The 19,158-nt window shown below is 47.3% G+C and overlaps 1 protein-coding gene across 1 annotated transcript in view; it reads right to left on the bottom strand.

Annotated features, from left to right (window-relative positions):
• Nucleotides 1–7,545: 7,545 nt before the first annotated feature.
• Nucleotides 7,546–19,158, bottom strand: part of LOC120924791 — a 36,305-nt gene continuing 24,692 nt past the window's right edge. The window contains exons 4-6 of the mRNA XM_040335806.1: nt 17,837–17,890; nt 13,024–13,114; nt 7,546–8,067 (exon numbers count right to left, since the gene is read on the bottom strand). Coding sequence (XP_040191740.1) covers nt 7,866–8,067; nt 13,024–13,114; nt 17,837–17,890 — 347 coding nt within the window. The 3' untranslated portion in view covers nt 7,546–7,865. The remainder of the gene's footprint in view (nt 8,068–13,023; nt 13,115–17,836; nt 17,891–19,158) is intronic.

The following is a 19,158-nucleotide window of genomic DNA, read 5'->3' as shown; positions in this document are numbered from 1 at the left end:
TGTAGGCGCCCGGCGCATGCGCAGTTTAAAACAAAACGTAAAAAACGTAAGGTCAAGCACTATTAGCATACAACACGCCCCCCTAACACACATTTGAATTTGGCGCCCTTACGCCCGCCCGCTTTAGCCTACGCCGCCGTAACATAGCAGGCAAGTACATTGAGAATCATGTACTTGCCTAGCTAACTTACGGCGGCGTAGCCTAAACACGCTAACCTACGCCGCCGCAAGTTTAGGCAATTGTCTGTGAATCTACCTAATAGTGTCCAGGGCCGCCATCAGGGGGGTACAGGCAGTACACCTGTAAGGGGCCCGGATGGCAACTCCCTTTTTTTTTTTTTTTTTTTTTTTTAATAAAAAAAATAATCATTTTTTTTATTAAAGGGCCCAGAGGTCCCCAGGGCCCAGGATGGCAACCCCCCCCCTTTTAATATATATATATATATATATATATATATATATATATATATATATATATATATATATATTTTTTTTTTTTTTATTATTATTATTAAAGGGCCCAGAGGTCCCCAGGTGCCCCGGATGGCTACCCCCCCTTTTTTTATATATATATATTTTTTTAAGGGGCCCAGAGGTCCCCAGGGCAACCCCCCCAATTCGTGGCACCCCCCCCCGATTCTCAATTCACGGCCCCCCGCTTCTCAAGTCTCTCAATTCGCAAAAGCACCCCCGCTTCTCAATTTGAGGAGGCAGCACCCCCTCCGGTTCTCTGCTCCAGGGGGCCCATGTGCCTGAAACTGTGTAAGGGGCCCCATAATTCCTGATGGCGGCCATGATAGTGTCAGAGGCACAGTTACGGCGGCGGGGGAGGACTGTGTCCCAACTCCCGAAATGAATGGAAGCAAGCAAACATTCATTGATGGGCACTGGTAGGCTGCATTGATGGGCACTGGTAGGCTGCATTAAATGGGCACTTCATTAAAAAGGTGGGTTATACATGGGCAGGGCAAAGGGGGTGGAGCGGCAAAATTAGGTTTTGTCTAGGGCAGTGATGGCGAACCTCGGCACCCCAGATGTTTTGAAACTACAATTCCCATGATGCTCATGCCCTCTTCAGTGTAGTTGAGCATCATGGATATTATAGTTCCAAAACATCTGGGGTGCCAAGATTCGCCATCACTGGCCTAGGCTGTCAAAAATCCTTGCACCAGCCCTGGATAGAGCCCACCTCATTTCCTGGATGGAGGGCATCTAGCATCATCTAACCCTTTCCTCTCCAGACTGGCTTTCCCTAACAACCATTGGATTGGATTTCAGTTCCTGCCATCATGGAGGCTCAGCATCAAATGTGGGCATTGCCATGTAAATACAGCCTGCTGTGGTGTTTGTGCTCCTGCAACACTTAGACAGCCAGTCACTGGGAAAAACGATGGCAGCTTGAGCGGAAACCTGGGGCGTAGTAGTTCATATTTTTTTTTGCATATATTATATGCCCAATGTCTGCGACTGGTTAAAGGGTCAGTCCATTCTATAAGTAGAATCTGATGGGCTGAGTCACCCACTGGCTTCTTATATACACACTATTGTCAAAAGTATTGGGACGCCTGCCTTTACACGCACATGAACTTTAATGGCATCCCAGTCTTAGTCCGTAGGGATGAATTAGAGCGGAGACTGCGAGCCAGGCCTTCTCTCCAATATCGGTGCCTGACCTCACAACCGACCCCTTTTCAGGCACCTGAATTACAGCGGCGGGGGAATTTTCTGGAAGCACCTGATTAGAGCCATAGGCTTTAATAGGTGTCCAAAAAGGTAAACAGCCAGCTGTTTGAAAAGCGCTTACTTATAATTCCCTTAGCCCAGATTCAAGAAGCAATTGCGCCCGTGTAACCATAAGTTACACGGCGCAATTGCTTACTTGCTCCGGTGTAACGAGTGCTCCTGATTCAGGAACCTCGTTACACCGACTGCAGCCTAAAATCTGCGCGGCATAAGGCACTTATGCCTCGCAGATTTTAGGCTGCATTCTTGGCCATTTTGGGCGCTAGCTGTTCACTCAGCGTTGTGTTAGGAAAGGGATTCATTCGCTTTCCCAACACTAAACCGCCTCTCAGCCAATCAGGTGCTCGGGTCTCTTACCTGTCACCTGATTGGCTGAAACGATAGGCGCTGTGATTGGACGCCGCCTATCAGGCGTCCAATCATAGCAGAGGACGGTAAGAGAGGATGGGGGAAGACATCGAGGAGCGTGGAGGAGACCGCTGCCTTGACCTGCTGCCCCACCAAAGCAAGGTAAGTGCCGGTGCCGGTGGGCGATGCACAGTAGCAGCAGTTGATGCGCACAGTAGCGGCAGTTGATGGGCTCAGTAGCGGCAATTGATGTTCACAGTGTCAAAAAGAAAAGAAAGGAGGGCGCACCGACCTTGTGCATTACCACTTGAAGTTTTAATTAAAAACAGAATAAAAAGCAATGGTCCTACTCACAGTGGCCCAGATTCAGCATAGCTTGCGCTATATTTGCGGGGGAGCAGGGCAACGATTTTGCCCTGCGCCCCCGCAAATATTTTGCGCTGCCCTCGATTTACGGAGCAGTAGCTCCGTGAACTGCGAGGGCGCGCCGGCAAATTTGCCCGGCGTAAGCGCGCGCAAGTTAAATGATCCCGCCGGGGGCGGGAATCATTTAAATTAGGCGCGCTCCCGCGCCGAGCGTACAGCGCATGCTCCGTCGGGAAACTTTCCCGACGTGCATTGCGGCAAATGACGTCGCAAGGACGTCATTTGCTTCAAAGTGAACGTGAATGGCGTCCAGCGCCATTCACGAATCACTTACGCAAACGCCGTGAAATTCAAATTTCACGGCGCGGGAAGGCCGGCTATACTTTAGCATTGGCTGCCCCTACTATTAGAAGGGGCAACCTTGCGGTAAAGTTGCCGTACGGAAACTCCGTACCTGGCTTGCGCGGGGCCTGCGCAAGCTTGTGAATCAGTGGTAGTATGCAATTTGCATACTACACGCTGATACACAATGGGAGCGCCCCCTAGCGGCAAGCACAAGAATGCAGCCTAAAATCTGCAAGGCATAAGTGCCTTATGCCGCACAGATTTTAGGCTGCAGTCGGTGTAACGAGGTTCCTGAATCAGGAGCACTCGTTACACCGGAGCAAGTAAGCAATTGCGCCGTGTAACTTATGGTTACACGGGCGCAATTGCTTCTTGAATCTGGGCCAAGGGAATTATAAGTAAGCGCGGGAACGTGCCTAATTTAAATGGCACACACCCATTTAAATTGGCCGCCTTGCGCCGGAGGCCGCCGACGTAGTTTTGAATCTGGGCCAAGGGAATTATAAGTAAGCGCGGGAACGTGCCTAATTTAAATGGCACACACCCATTTAAATTGGCCGCCTTGCGCCGGAGGCCGCCGGCGTAGTTTTGAATCTGGGCCAAGGGAATTATAAGTAAGCGCGGGAACGTGCCTAATTTAAATGGCACACACCCATTTAAATTGGCCGCCGGCGTAGTTTTCATCGCAAGTGCTTTGTGAATCAGGCACTTGCGATGAAAACTTGCGTCGGTGTAACGTATCTACGATACGTTACGCCGCCGCAGTTCTATGTGAATCTGGCCCATAGAACTTAGGGCCAGATTCACAGAAGAAATACGCCGGAGTATCTGCTGATACTCCGGCATATTTTCAAATTTGCTGCGTCGTATCTTAATTTGTGATTCACAAACAAGATACGACGGCTTTTGGCTAAGATCCGACAGGCTTACGGCTTCGTACGCCTTCGGATCTTAGGCTGCAATACTTCGGCCGCCGCTGGATGGAGTTTGCGTCGTTTTCCAGCGTCGGGTATGCAAATTTAGCATTTACGGCGATCCACGAACCTACTCGCGTGCGTAACGTCGTTTTTTCCCGTCGCAAAGTTAAGCAATCTTTTTCATTGCTTAACTTTACACCAGCCATGTTAAAGTATGGCCGTCGTTCCCGCTTCGAATAATTATTTATTTATTTTTTACGACGTAAGTACGTTACGCACATCGCCATTCACAAACACATCGGGGCGCCTTAATTTGGCGCAAAGCACGTCGGGAAAATTGTGAACGGAGCATGCGCAGAACGTTCGGCGCGGGAGCGCTCCTAATTTAAATGGTACACGCCCCATTTGAATTAGGCGGGCTTGCGCCGGACGTCTTTACGATACACCGCCGCAAGTTTACAGGTAAGTGCTTTGTGAATCAGGCACTTACGCTGAAAACTTGCGGCGGTGTAACGTTAACGGGATACGTTACGCCGCGGCGCAGGTACCTGAATCTGGCCCTAATTTTCCCGGCTCATCGTAGCCTTTTACGTCACTGCGTTCTCGGCAGTCAAAAGTTCACCGGACTTTTGTGTGACCGTGTGTATGCAAGGCAGGCTTTAGAGGAATTCCGTTGGAAAAACCATCAGGTTTTTTTTCTGACGGGAAAACCGCTCGTGTGTACGGGGCATTACAACCACTTTCACCTACAGGTTAGCTTAGATTAAGGCTTACCTGTAGGTGCTGGAAATATCACCTACACGGTTAAGGAGATATTTACAATGTCCCTGAACGCTGTCGTCTTCGGCGCATGCGCACTTTAGAAAGGGCACGCTGTGTCGTTTCTAGAAGGGGTTATGCTGTGGCTGGCGGCTCCCGGGCGTATTCGCGGGAGTGACGTCAGCCAGTCACAGAGCCCACGCCCCCGGAAGGAAGAGGGCTGAAGATGGACGCTTCCAGCCAGCGGGGACATCGCAGGCTTCGGTTTCAGCGATGTTCCCGATGCATACTAGCCCATTATGCTTTACCTTTGCAGGGAAATAAAACACATCAGGCTTTACTTCCTCTTTAGGATGGTTTCTGGTGAAAAGTATTTTAATAAGTTGATGACATCATGTGAAAGTGAGGTTTGATAGCACATTATCTATTATATAAACAAAAAAGTCAGTGCTACTACCCATACATCACATGGAAAGCAGAGCTCCCGGGTGCTCGATCCACAGTCGCTGGCTGCGTAGAATAATGAGGAAAAGATGATCCGCACTGCGGTCGATGCTCTTAAACAATTGACGTATTTATTGACAAGCCACAGTAGATAAACGCAAATAAAAAAGGTTGACGCGTTTCAGCCTATAAGGCCTTAGTCGTGGTTATGACTAAGGCCATATAGGCTGAAACGCGACAACTTTTCCTATTTGCATTTGTCTACTGTGACTTGTCAATTGTTTAACCACTTCATTACTGGGCACTTAAACCCCCTTCGTGCCCAGACCAATTTTCAGCTTTCAGCGCTGACGCATTGTGAATGACAATTGCGCGGTCATACAACACTGTACCCAAATTATATTTTTTTCATTTGTTTCCCACAAAGAGCACTTTATTTTGGTGGTATTTGATCATCTCTGCGATTTTTATTTTTTGCGCTATAAACATAAAAAAACAGAAGATTTTGAAAAAAAAACACAATATTTTTTACTTTTTGTTATAATAATATCCCAATTTTTTTGAAAAAAAATAAACATTTCCCTCGGTTTAGGCCGATACGTATTCTTCTACATATTTTTGTTTAAAAAAATCGGAATAAGCGTTTATTGATTGGTTTGCGCAAAAGTTATAGCGCCTACACAATAGGGGATAGATTTATGATTATTTTTTACATTTTTTTTTTACTGGTAATGGCGGCGATCTGCAATTTTTTTGTCAGGCCTGCGATATTGCGGCGGACGTATCGGACACTTTTGACACAATTTTGGGACCATTCACATTTATACAGCGATCAGTGCTATAAAAATGCACTAATTACTGCATAAATGTGACTGGTAGTGAAGGGGTTAACACTAGGGGGTGAGGAAGGGGTTAAATGTGTATCCTGGGTGTGTTCTAACTGTGTGGGGGGAGGGGGTGACTGGGGGAGGTGACCGATGCTGTGTCCCTATGTACAAGGGACACAGATCGGTCTCCTCTCCTCTGACAGCACGTGGAGCTCTGTGTTTACACCCCATCATTACACACAGAGCTCCACGTCCCTGCTGTGTTCCCGACGATCGCGGGTACCTGGCGGACATCGCGGCCACCAGGCACACGCATCGGCTCCCAAGCGATGCGCCGGACACGTTGGGCCAAATCTTCAAATGAGATACGCAGGCGGAACTGCTGTTCAGCCTGCGTATCCCTGTGGCTATCTTTGGAAACGATCCTCAGAAGGATTTTTCCAAAGATAGTCAGAAGATCCGACATCTGTAAGAGACTTACACTGTCGGATCTTAGGATGCAGTACCGCATCCGCCGCTGGGGGCATTTCGAGTTGAAATGCCGCTTTGCGTATGCAAATGAGTACTTAAGCAGATCCACAAAGCTTTTTAGCTTTGTGTTTTCTGCGTAAGTTACGTTTTGCATACGTAAAATTAGGGATGTTTTTACAAGGCCTAAACTGTTTAGACCTTGTAAAAACAAACCTTTTTTTCGATCGCCGCGTTTTTTTTGAAATTTCAAATTTTTTTTTCCAGCGCGTATTTTTTTTTTTACCCGACGCAACTTTATTGTCCCGTCGCAATCCACAAAGCCCGGCGTAAAGTACGTTCGCGCGATGCACGTCGGGAAAAATGACGTCACACGCATGCGCCGAACGTCCGGCGCGGGAGCGCGCCTCATCTGAATAGGAATCGCCCCCTCGAGCAGACGACCGCCTTGCGACGGAGGCACTTAGGTTACACGGCGTGTAATTTCTAGGTAAGTGCTTTGTGGATCGGGCACTTAGGTAAAAATTTAACGCCTGTGTAACTTAAAGCGGGAGTTCACCCATTTAAAAAAAAAAAAAAAAATCTCCCCTTAGCTTCCTGCTCGTTCGGTCTAGGGGAATCGGCTATTTATATTAAAATATGAGCAGTACTTACCCGTTTTCGAGCTGCATCTTCTTCCGTCGCTTCCGGGTATGGGTCTTCGGGAGCGGGCGTTCCTTCTTGATTGACATTCTTCCGAGAGGCTTCCGACGGTCGCATCCATCGCGTCACTCGTAGCCGAAAGAAGCCGAACGTCGGTGCGCCTCTATACTGCGCCTGCGCACCGACGTTCGGCTTCTTTCGGAAAATCGTGACGCGATGGATGCGACCGTCGGAAGCCTCTCGGAAACCTGTCAATCAAGAAGGAACGCCCATTCCCGAAGCCCATACCCGGAAGCGACGGAGAGGATGCGTCTCGTAAACGGGTAAGTACTGCACATATTTTAAAATAAATAGCCGATTCCCCTAGTAATAACGAGCAGGAATCTAAGGGGGAAAAGTGCCCTCTAAGGGTGAACCCCTGCTTTAACTGCTGAAAGTTAAGTTAGGCAGCTTTTTTGAGAATTTGGCCCGTTGTTTCCCTGCTGCGTGCCCCCAGTGGCGCGCACGGGGAATGACAACAACAGGACGTCCACTCGGCACTTGAGAGCCGCGCTGTGGACAACTTTCGTCCATAGCGCGGATCCCAAGTGGTTAAGAGCAACGACCGGCGTGCGGATCATCTTTTCCTCATTATCTATTACGTGGCGTTTAGTTGTAACAAAAACATTGTAGACTCTAGACAGGGATGGGTTAGCCTATGCTCTTTTTACTAAACCTCCCGGAGGGTTTACCACCCAATAAAACGTCTTCTGCAATGATAATGGGCATTCTAATAATGGAAGGGTAAAGGGCTAATGGACACGTCCTATGAAAGTCCTACTTTTTTGAGGGCTTGGTGATATCTCAGCTAAAAAGTTGGTGATATAAACCTGGAAAGGACTAATTATTGAGATTGTTCCTCTTAGGATGATCGGAAGCAATACGGGCGAAATGTGAAGTTTTGAGTCTACGAGGATCAATCCATGGTCAGAAATATGTGGGTTTGGCACCAAGCTGTGGCTTCTTTTCACTGCTGGTCATACAGAGGAGAGATGGTGCCGTCCTTCCATTCTATCAGGATTTCTCCGTGCCTCAAGGTGGAAGAGTTGGAGTCCAGCCCCGGGTAGTCGGCGACATCTCCTTTGCTTGTTAATGGTGACTGCTCATACGGTGTGCCAAGCTTATGACCAGGTTTACCATGGCTCGGCAAGGCGTAGAGCTTTCTTTTCCTAGGAACATAAATTAAAACACCGAAACATGTTTTTATATCGTTTTTCATGTTAAGAAAACACCATACAGTATATCCTGAGAAAAATGCTTAAAGCGGTTTTTCAATCCAAATGTGGAACTTCCACTTTAACCACTTAAGCCCCGGACCATTTTGTTGCTAAATGCCCAGGCCAGGTTTTGCGATTCGGCACTGCGTCGCTTTAACAGACAATTGCGCGGTCGTGCGACGTGGCTCCCAAATAAAATTGGCGTCCTTTTTTCCCCCACAAATAGAGCTTTCTTTTGGTGGTATTTGATCACCTCTGCGGTTTTTATTTTTTGCGCTATAAACAAAAATAGAGAGACAATTTTGAAAAAAATGCAATATTTTTTACTTTTTGCTGTAATAAATATCCCCCAAAAATATATATAAAAATTATTTTTTTCCTCAGTTTAGGCCGATACGTATTCTTCTACCAATTTTTGGTAAAAAAAAAAATCGCAATAAGCGTTTATCGATTGGTTTGCGCAGAATTTATAGCGTTTACAAAATAGGGGATAGTTTTATTGCATTTTTATTATATATATTTTTTTTTTACTACTAATGGCGGCGATCAGCAATTTTTTTCATGACTGCGACATTATGGCGGACACTTCGGACAATTTTGACACATTTTTGGGACCATTGTCATTTTCACAGCAAAAAATGCATTGAAATTGCATTGTTTATTGTGAAAATGACAATTGCAGTTTGGGAGTTAACCACAGGGGGCGCTGTAGGAGTTAGGGTTCACCTAGTGTGTGTTTACAACTGTAGGGGGGTGTGGCTGTAGGACTGACGTCATCGATCGAGTCTCCCTATAAAAGGGATCACACGATCGATGCGCCGCCACAGTGAAGCACGGGGAAGCCGTGTTTACATACGGCTCTCCCCGTTCTTCAGCTCCGGGGAGCGATCGCAACAGAGCGGCTATAAACGAATAGGCGCGCCGTTGTCCCTGATCGCTCCCCGCGGGAATCTGACCACCGCATGTAGCGGGGGGGGGGGCGTCCCGATCGGACCCCCGACCCGCGGAAAGGTTGGGACGTACATGTACGCCCATCTGCCTGTACGTGCCATTCTGTGGACGTACATATACATGCGGCGGTCGGCTTCCTTTACCTTAGTGCAGTCCTCCTTCACTTACCTCATCCTTCCATTTTGCTTTTAAAATATCCTTATTTCTTCTGAGAAATCCTCACTTCCTGTTCTCCTGTCTGTAACTCCACACAGTAATGCAAGGCTTTCTCCCCGGTGTGGAGTGTCGTGCTCGCCCCCTCCCTTGGGCTACAGGAGAGTCAGGACGTTCTCTACTTTGCAGATAGAGAAAGGAGCTGTGTGTTAGTGGGCATCCTGACTCTCCTGTGAGCGACCCGGTCCGAAGCTCCGCGCCCGCGGACCCGATCACCTCCGGTGTCCCGCGATCGGTCACAGGAGCTGAAGAACGGGGAGAGGTGAGTGTAAACACACCTTCCCCGTTCTTCACAGTGGCAATGTCAGTGATCTTGTGTGCCCTGATATACGGAAAGACGATCACTGACGTCACACGTCCAGCCCCGCCCCCCTACAGTTAGAAACACATATGAGGTCGCACTTAACCCCTACAGCGCCCCCCCTAGTGGTTAACTCCTATACTGCAATTGTCGTTTTCACAGTAAACAATGCATTTTTATAGCTCTTTTTGCTTTGAAAATGACAATGGTCCCAAAAATGTGTCAAAATTGTCCGAAGTGTCCGCCATAATGTCGCAGTCACGGAAAAAATCGCTGATCGCCGCCATTAGTAGTAAAAAAAAAATATTAATAAAAATGCCATAAAACTATCCCCTATTTTGTAAACACTATAAATTTTGCACAAACCAATCAATAAACACTTATTGCGATTTTTTTTACGAAAAATATGTAGAAGAATACGTATCGGCCTAAACTGAGGAAAATTTTTTTTTTTTTATATTTTTAGGGGATATTTATTATAGCAAAAAGAAAAAAATATTGATTTTTTTTCAAAATTGGCGCTCTATTTTTGTTTATAGCGCAAAAAAAAAAAACGCAGAGGTGATCAAATACCACCAAAAGAAAGCTCTATTTGTGGGGAAAAAAGGACGCAAATTTTGTTTGGGAGCCACGTCGCACGACCGCGCAATTGTCAGTTAAAGCGACGCAGTGCCGAATCGCAAAAAGTGTCCCGGTCATTGACCAGCAAAATGGTTAAATAATCTATGGGGCCCACAAACGATCGGTTTGGACCGATGACAACGGTCCTTCAGACCGTTGTCCTCTGGTTAACCTATCGTGTGTACGAGGCCTTGGTGTGAATGGAGCCTGAATAAATTATGAAAAATAAATAAAAAGTAGACTTTTTTTTTTAAATTGAGAGTTATTGATTTGGTGAAATGTAATCAATAGGGAAATTAGGGCCCAGATTCACAGCGGAGATACGACGGAGTATCTCAGATACGCCGTCGTATCTCTCAGAGTATCTATGCGACTGATTCATAGAATCAGTTACGCATAGATATCCCTTAGATCCGACAGGTGTAATTGTTTTACACTGTCGGATCTTAGGATGCAGTACTGCGGCCGCCGCTGGGTGGAGTTCGCGTCGTATTCCAGCGTCGGGTATGCAAATTAGCAGTTACGGCGATCCACGACGGATTTTCGCGTTTGGTACGTCGTCGCTAGTATAGTTTCCCGTCGCAATTTTAGGCGTCGTTTGACCTGCCCTAACTTTAGACAGCACACGTATGTGCTGTTTAAAGTATGGCCGTCGTTCCCGCGTCGAAATTTAAAAATTGTTTTGTCTTTTGCGTAAAACGTCCGGGAATACGAAAGTACGCTACGCACGTCGCCATTCGACAAAATGACGTCACTTTGCGCAAAGCACGGCGGGAATTTTAAAACGGAGCATGCGCAGCAGGTCCGGCGCGGGAGCGCGCCCAATTTAAATGACACACGCCTCTTTGAATTACGCGGGCTTACGCCGGAGGCTGCCAGCGTAAGTTTTCACGCAAGTGCCTGGTGAATCAGGCACTTGCGATGAAAACTTGCGGCGGTGTAACATATCTACGATACGTTACGCCGCCGCAATTCTACGTGAATCTGGCCCTTAGTAATTACAGTATGTGGTAAAATCCGTATCAGTAAAATCCCTCCGCTTAAGTCCCATACACACGATCTGACTTTTTGACAAAAAATGTCCGACGGACCTGTTTTAGCGGACAATCCGACCGCGTGTACGGACAAACTTTTTTGCCTTTTCATCAGACAAATGTTCACTGCGAGAACAGACAAACTATCCGGCAACAGATGTCCTACGTCGGCTAATCCGATCGTGTGTACAAAGTCCAAAGTACAAACACGCATGCTCAGAACCAATGCTAACGATTAGCCAACAATAGCAGAAGTTGCCCACAGGGTGGCGGTAAAGAGCTGAAAAACTACCGTGATTTGGTGAAAGTTGGCTGATCAAGTCCCGCCGTGTGTATGCAGAGCAAATTCATGGCCAACGCCCATTTGGAGCACGGAAAAGTCAGTTGGAAGTCCGATCGCGTGTATGAGGTTTTACTCTTATTATGTATCTTTTTTGACAGTTGAAATTAGGGTTGTCCCGATACCACTTTTTTAGGACTGAGTACAAGTACCGATACTTTTTTTCAAGTACTCGCCGATACCGAATACCGATACTTTTTTTAAATGTGTCCACAAATGCAGCCATGTCCCCCCACAAATGCAGCCATGTCCCCCCACAAATGCAGCCATGTCCCCCCACAAATGCAGCCATGTCCCCCCAGATGTAGCCATGTCCCCCCACATATGCAGCCATGTCCCCCCACATATGCAGCCATGTCCCCCCACATATGCAGCCATGTCCCCCCACATATGCAGCTATGTCCCCCACATATGCAGCCATGTCCCCCCACAAATGTAGCCATTTCCCCCCCATATATCCAGGCATGTCCCCCCCATATATCCAGGCATGTCCCCCCCATATATCCAGCCATGTCCCCCCCATATATCCAGCCATTTCCCACCCATATCCAGCCATGTCCCCCCCCCATATGCAGCCATGTCCCCCCCCCCATATGCAGCCATGTCCCCCCCCCCCATATGCAGCCATGTCCCCCCCCCCATATGCAGCCATGTCTCCCCCATATGCAGCCATGTCCCCCCCATATGCAGCCATGTCCCCCCCATATGCAGCCATGTCCTCCCCATATGCAGCCATGTCCCCCCCATATGCAGCCATGTCCCCCCCATATGCAGCCATGTCCTCCCCATATCCAGCCATGTCCCCCCATATGCAGCCATGTCCCCCCCCATATCCAGCCATGTCCCCCCCATATGCAGCCATGCCCTCCCCATATCCAGCCATGTCCCCCCATATGCAGCCATGTCCCCCCCATATCCAGCCATGTCCCCCCATATCCAGCCATGTCCTCCCCATATGCAGCCATGTCCCCCCCATATATGCAGCCATGTCCCCCCATATATGCAGCCATGTCCCCCTTACCGTACATGCTGCCGCATCCCCGCTGCCGCGCCGCATCCCCGCTTGGTTAATACGGTATCGAACATTACAGCTTTCATTTGAATAGCTGTAGTCTTTCGCGCCGCGCTGCGTATAGACACTCCCTTTTGCTCGGGATTGGACAGTTCACCCGAGCAAGGGGGAGTGTCTATACGCAGCGCGGCGGGAAAGACTACAGCTATTCAAATGAATGCTGTAATGTTCCCCGCCCGTATTAACCAAGCGGGGGTGCGGCGGGATGAGGCGGCGGCGGGGGGAGTATTCCATTTCGGTATCGGGGGTATTTGCGGGAGTACGAGTACTCCTGCAAATACTCGGAATCGGTATCGGGACAACCCTAGTTGAAATTACAACAGAAAATACAGTTCACAGATATATAAAAATGTCACATTGTTTTTATTGGACTTACTTGTTATTGCGGACATTCAACACCAGGATAGCAACACCTAGTAGGAAAGTGAACGGACTCAGAATCAGCATAGCCGTTTTCCAGCCAATACCTGTGAAAAGATCAGCTGCTATTAGACTCAATCCTACTTATGTACTGTCATAGCTAGATTCACACAGAGTGCCGCAACTTTAAGGCGGCGTATCGTATCGTATTTACGCTACGCCGCCTTAAGTCAGAGAGGCAAGTACTGTATTCTCAAAGTACTTGCCTCCTAACTTACGGCGGCGTAGCATAAATCCGGCGGGCGCAAGCGCGTCTAATTCAAATTCGGCTGAGGGGGTGTGTTTTATGATAACTAGGCTTGACCCGACGTGATTGACTTTTTTTTGGAACGGCGCATGCGCCGTCCGCCTACATTTCCCAGTGTGCATTGCGGCTAAGTCCGCCGCACGGGCCTATTGATTTAGACGTGGACGTAAATGACGTAAATCCCTATTCACGGACGACTTACGCAAACGACGTAAAATTTTCGAAATTCGAAGCGGGAACGGCGGCCATACTTTAACATTACTATTCCAACTATTTGATGGAATAACTTTAGGCCTGATAATGCGTTACGGAAACGGCGTATCTTTACTGCGTCGGCCGGGCGTACGTTCGTGAATAGGCGTATCTAGTGATTTACTTATTCTACGCCGACCGCAATGGAAGCGCCACCTAGCGGCCAGCCTACTTATTGCACCCTAAGATAGGACGGCGCAAGCCGTCGTATCTTAGATAGGTTTAAGTGTATCTCTGTTTGAGAATACACTTAAACATAGGTCGGCGCAGATTCCGAGTTAGGTCGGCGTATCTACTGACCTAACTCTACCTGAATCTAGCTAACAGTCATCAAATCATCTTATAGTAGAACTAAAGGCAATTTTTTTCCATTTTCGATAGAGTACCTGTTTTTTCGGGGGGGGGGGGGGTTGCCATCTGTGTCCCATTATGTAGATTTACCTTCACTTCTTGTCCTTCCAAAAAAGGAAGTGAGAGGAAATCCGTGCAAATGAAGGGAATCCATTGCCCCCCCTTTCCCCGTGTCACCAGAACTAGTGTCCCCATTGGGATATTTCCCACTTGTTAAGGCGCGTACACACGACCGTTTTTTCGGGTTGTAAAAAATGACGTTTTTTTTTAATGTCATTAACCACTTAAGACCCGGACCTTTAGGCAGGTAAAGGACCTGGCCAGTTTTTGCGATTCGGCACTGCGTCGCTTTAACTGACAATTGCGCGGTCGTGCGACGTGGCTTCCAAACAAAATTGGCGTTCTTTTTTCCCCACAAATAGAGCTTTCTTTTGGTGGTATTTGATCACCTCTGCGGTTTTTAGTTTTTGCGCTATAAACAAAAATAGAGCGACAATTTTGAAAAAAATGCAAAGGACTAGATTCACATACATTTAGGCGGGCGTAGCGTATCTCCTATACGCTACGCCGCCGTAACTTTGAAAGGTGGGTATGGTATTCTCAAAAGATTTTGCGCCCAAAGTTACGGCGGCGTAGCGTATTAGGGCCGGCGTAAGCCCGCCTAATTCAAATGTTGAAGCTGTGGGCGTGTTTTATGTATATTAAGTGTGACCCCCACGTAAATGACGTTTCGATCGAACGGCCCCATTCACGGACGAGTTACGCAAACAACGTAAAATTTGAAGCAATATTTAAGCGTATCTCAGTTTGAGAATACGCTTAAATATATACGACGGCGGGGATTCAGACTTACAACGGCGTATCTTCTGATACGCCCGTCGTAAGTCTACCTGAATCTGGCCCAATATTTTTTACTTTTTGCTATAATAAATATCCCCCCAAAAAAATATAAAAAAATAAAAATTTCCTCAGTTTAGGCCGATACGTATTCTTCTACCTATTTTTGGTAAAAAAAAAATCGCAATAAGCGTTTATCGATTGGTTTGCGCAAGATTTATAGCATTTACAAAATAGGGGATAGTTTTATTGCATTTTTATTAATATTTTTTTTTTACTACTAATGGTGGCGATCGGCGATTTTTTCGTGACTGCGACATTATGGCGGACACTTCGGACAATTTTGACACATTTTTGGGACCATTGTCATTTTCACAGCAAAAAATGCATTGTTTACTGTGAAAATGACAATTGCAGTTTGGGAGTTAACCACAAGGGGGCGCTGAAGGGGTTAAGTGTGACCTCATTTGTGTTTCTAACTGTAGGGGGGTGTGGCTGTAGGTGTGACATCATCGATTGTGTTTCCCTATAAAAGGGATCACTCGATCGATGCAGCCGCCACAGTGAAGAACGGGGACGGTATGTTTACACACAGCTCTGCCTGTTCTTCAGCTCCGGGGACCGATCGTGGGACTCCAGCGGCGATCGGATCACGGAGCTTCGGATCGGGTCGCGGGCGCGCGCCCGCGACCCACGGCTGGGCACTTAAAGTGGACGTACCTGTACGTGCTTGTGCCCAGCCATGCCATTCTGCTGACGTATATGTGCAGGAGGCGGTCCTTAAGCAGTTAAAAACGATCGTGTGTGGGCTCCAGAGCATTTTTCACGATGTGAAAAATAGCCATTAAAAATTTCGAACATGCTCTATTTTTTAACGCCGTTTTTAACGTCGTAAAAAATGGTCGTGTGTGGGCTTTAACATCGTGAAAAAAAACTCGCATTCTCAGAAGCAAGTTATGAGACGGGAGCGTTCGTTCTGGTAAAACTAGCGTTCGTAATGGAGTAAGCACATTCATCACGCTGTAACAGACAGAAAAGCGCGAATCGTCTTTTACTAACACAAAATCAGCAAAAGCAGCGCAAAGGGTGGCGCCATCCGAATGGAATTTCCCCTTTATAGTGCCGTCGTACGTGTTGTACGTCACCGCGCTTTGCTAGAGCATTTTTTTTTTCACGATCGCGTGTAGGCAAGGCCGTTTTAACGATCGGGTTGAAAAAAACGTCGTTTTTTTCTAGACCATTAAAAATTTCATTTTTTTTACAACCCGAAAAACGGTCGTGTGTGCGCGGGATGTCTGTTCTGGAGACCACCCAACATTTGGGACTTTTTTTGCTTTCACTTTTGATAACAGTAAACAGGACAAATGGAGAGGATGGATCTGCCTAACGGGGGGAGAGGGGGCAATACAAAAAGAAGCAGGTGTTCTAATCTATCTTTGCACTGTCGAAAAGAAAAACAAAAAAATACTTTCTGGACTGGGGGGTCCTAGGAGATGATAGGCTCAGCAATGGCATGCAATGCCAAGCTGCTGCTAACAAAGCCAACAGAATATTGGCATTAACCACTTAAGCCCCGGACCTTTAGGCAGCTAAATGCCCAGGCCAGGTTTTGCGATTCGGCACTGCGTTGCTTTAACAGACAATTGCGCGGTCGTGCGACGTGGCTCCCAAACAAAACTGGCGTCCTTTTTTCCCCACAAATAGAGCTTTCTTTTGGTGGTATTTGATCACCTCTGCGGTTTTTAGTTTTTGCACTATAAACAAAAATAGAGCGACGATTTTGAAAAAAAATGAATATTTTTTACTTTTTGCTGTAATAAATATCCCCCAAAAATACCGTATTTATCGGCGTATACGGCGCACTTTTTTGCCCTGAAAATCAGGGCAAAATCGTGGGTGCGCGATATACGCCGATACCCGCTTTCCCGCGCCGAGTTTGAATACTGCGCCAGGGCATATACCGAGCGCAGTACACTCGTGTATAGTCGGGCAGTCTCGGCTCCTCTCGCGCTCACGTCCTGGACGTCCAGGACATGAGCGCGAGAGTAGCCGAGCCTGCCCGACTATACACAAGTGTACTGCACCCGGTATAGGTATATGCCGGCGCAGTATTCAAACTCGGCGTAGGAAGGACGCCGGACCCGACAAAGAGGACACCCGAAGCCGCAGACGGATGCCGGACCCGACAAGGCCGCCGCGCAAGACACCAAAACTTTAAGTACAAAAATCTTTTTTCCACAGGAATTTCGGGGCAACTTTAGGGGTGCGCGCTATACGCGGGAGCGCGCTATACCCCAATAAAAATACGGTATATTTAAAAAACATTTTTTTTCCTCAGTTTAGACCGATACGTATTCTACATATTTTTCGTAAAAAAATCGCAATAAACGTTTATTGATTGGTTTGCGCAAAAGTTATAGCGTTTACAAAATAGGGGGTAATTTTATGGAATTTTTATTAATATTTTTTTTTTACTAGTAATGGCGGCGAACAGCGTTTTTTTTTTCGGTACTGCGACATTATGGTGGACACTTCGGACACTTTTGACACATTTTTGGGACCATTGTCATTTTTATAGCGATCAGTGCTATAAAAATGCATTGGATTACTATAAAAATGCCACTGGCAGGGAAGGGGTTAACACTAGGGGGCGGGGAAGGGGTTAAGTATGTTCCCTGGGTGTGTTCTAACTGTAGGGGGGGTGGACTCACTAGGGGAAATGACAGATCGCTGTTCATACATTGTATGAACAGAAGATCAGCATTTCTCCCCTGACAGGACCGGGAGCTGTGTGTTTACACACGCAGCTCCCGGTCCTCGCTCTGTAACGAGTGATCGCGGGTGCCCGGCGGCGATCGCGCCCGCCGGGCACGTGCACGGGAGTCAGGGACAAGCGGGGGGCGCTTAGAGAGCCGACGTATAGCTACGGGCTCTCGCGCAGGGGAGCTGACCTGCCGCCGGCGGCTGGTCGGCAAGTAGGTAAAGAGACCCCAAATGGAGAAGGTGACAGGGTCTCTTTACCATACAATTAATGCTCAGAGGAATTTGCCTTTTACGTATCATAGGATCCTTTGTTACTTACTGTCTTCCTCAAACACGTAGATCTGCTCCCAAGAGCTGGCCGATGGCTCATCCTCTGGAAAGATGAAATAGATATTGAAGAGAATTACATTTTTATTTTTTACATGCTGTATTTTATTTATACAGTTGAAAAGAAAACTGCAAAATGAAGCCCAGGTTCACACTGACAGCGGGATTTAGAGCCCTTTCACACTGCCAGCGCCCGAAAAACGCTGGTAAAGCGTTTTACTGGAGTTTTTCAAGCGCTAACAGGGCGCTTTTATCCCCTGCTAGTGGCCGAATAAAGGGTTAAAAGTGCCCGCAAAGCGCCGCTTCCCATTGATTTCAATGGGTGTATTCACCGCTCCAGAAGCGATGCAAAGAAGCTGCTTGCAGTACTTTTCTGGATGCCCTGCCAACAGGCCCGGATTTCCCACAAGGCCACCAGGGCCAGGCCTCGGGGCGGCAGGGTGCCAAGGGGCGGCAGCAGCATGGAGTCCCCCGACGCCCGGAACATACAGTTAATGGCGGTAAGTTGCTTTCTAGCAGGACTAAGCCCTGGTTCACACTGGGTACGATTTGGAACGATTTGAGATGCGATTTGACATGTCAAATCGCATCTCAAATCGGCGGCATTTGCCGGCAATTGTCGGCAATGGCACTGTCCTAATCAGTGCGACACCGCATCTGCGATTTCAAAAAGTAGTTCCTGTACTACTTTTTGCGATTTCGGGCCGATTTACATTAAATTGCGTCCGAAATCGCGGCAAAATCGCGGCCGCGAAATCGCGCATTTTACCACGATTTTGAATTCGCAGCAGTGTGAACCTAGGCTAAATGTAGTTTGGGGGAAATACTAAGAAATAATAATTAAATTAATAAAATAAAAAAGTAATTAAGTAAAGAATAAGAAAAATAATATTAACAATAATAAGAAAATTATACAATAATAAGAAAGAGTAAACGACAAGCTACAAATAAAATAAAAATTAAAAAGTGATTAAAAAGTTAAAAAAAAGAAACAAAAAATATTTGAACTAACCGTGCCGCCCCTGCCATCCGGTTGCCATTCTCTGTTGATTTGGGGGGTGGGGGTAGTTTGGTTGGCGGGAAGGGGGTGCATTGCGGAACCTGGCCTTGGGGTGGCAGGGAGAGCAAATCCGGCCCTGCCTGCCAGCGCAGCGCCTCAGTGTGTGAAAGCACTCGGGCTTTCACATTGAAATTGAAGATGAGGCTTCTTTCAGGCGCCTGAAAAACGCCCCAGTGGGAAAGGGTTCTCCTTTCCCACTAGGGCGTTTTTCAGGCGCTTTAGCGTTAAAAAAAAAGCGCCTGAAAGAAGCCTCA

Source organism: Rana temporaria, chromosome 1 (genome assembly GCF_905171775.1).
Source record: "Rana temporaria chromosome 1, aRanTem1.1, whole genome shotgun sequence".
Lineage (NCBI taxonomy): Eukaryota > Metazoa > Chordata > Amphibia > Anura > Ranidae > Rana > Rana temporaria.
The sequence above is the reverse complement of the archived record's forward strand: the minus strand, read 5'-3'. Positions and strand labels throughout refer to the sequence as shown.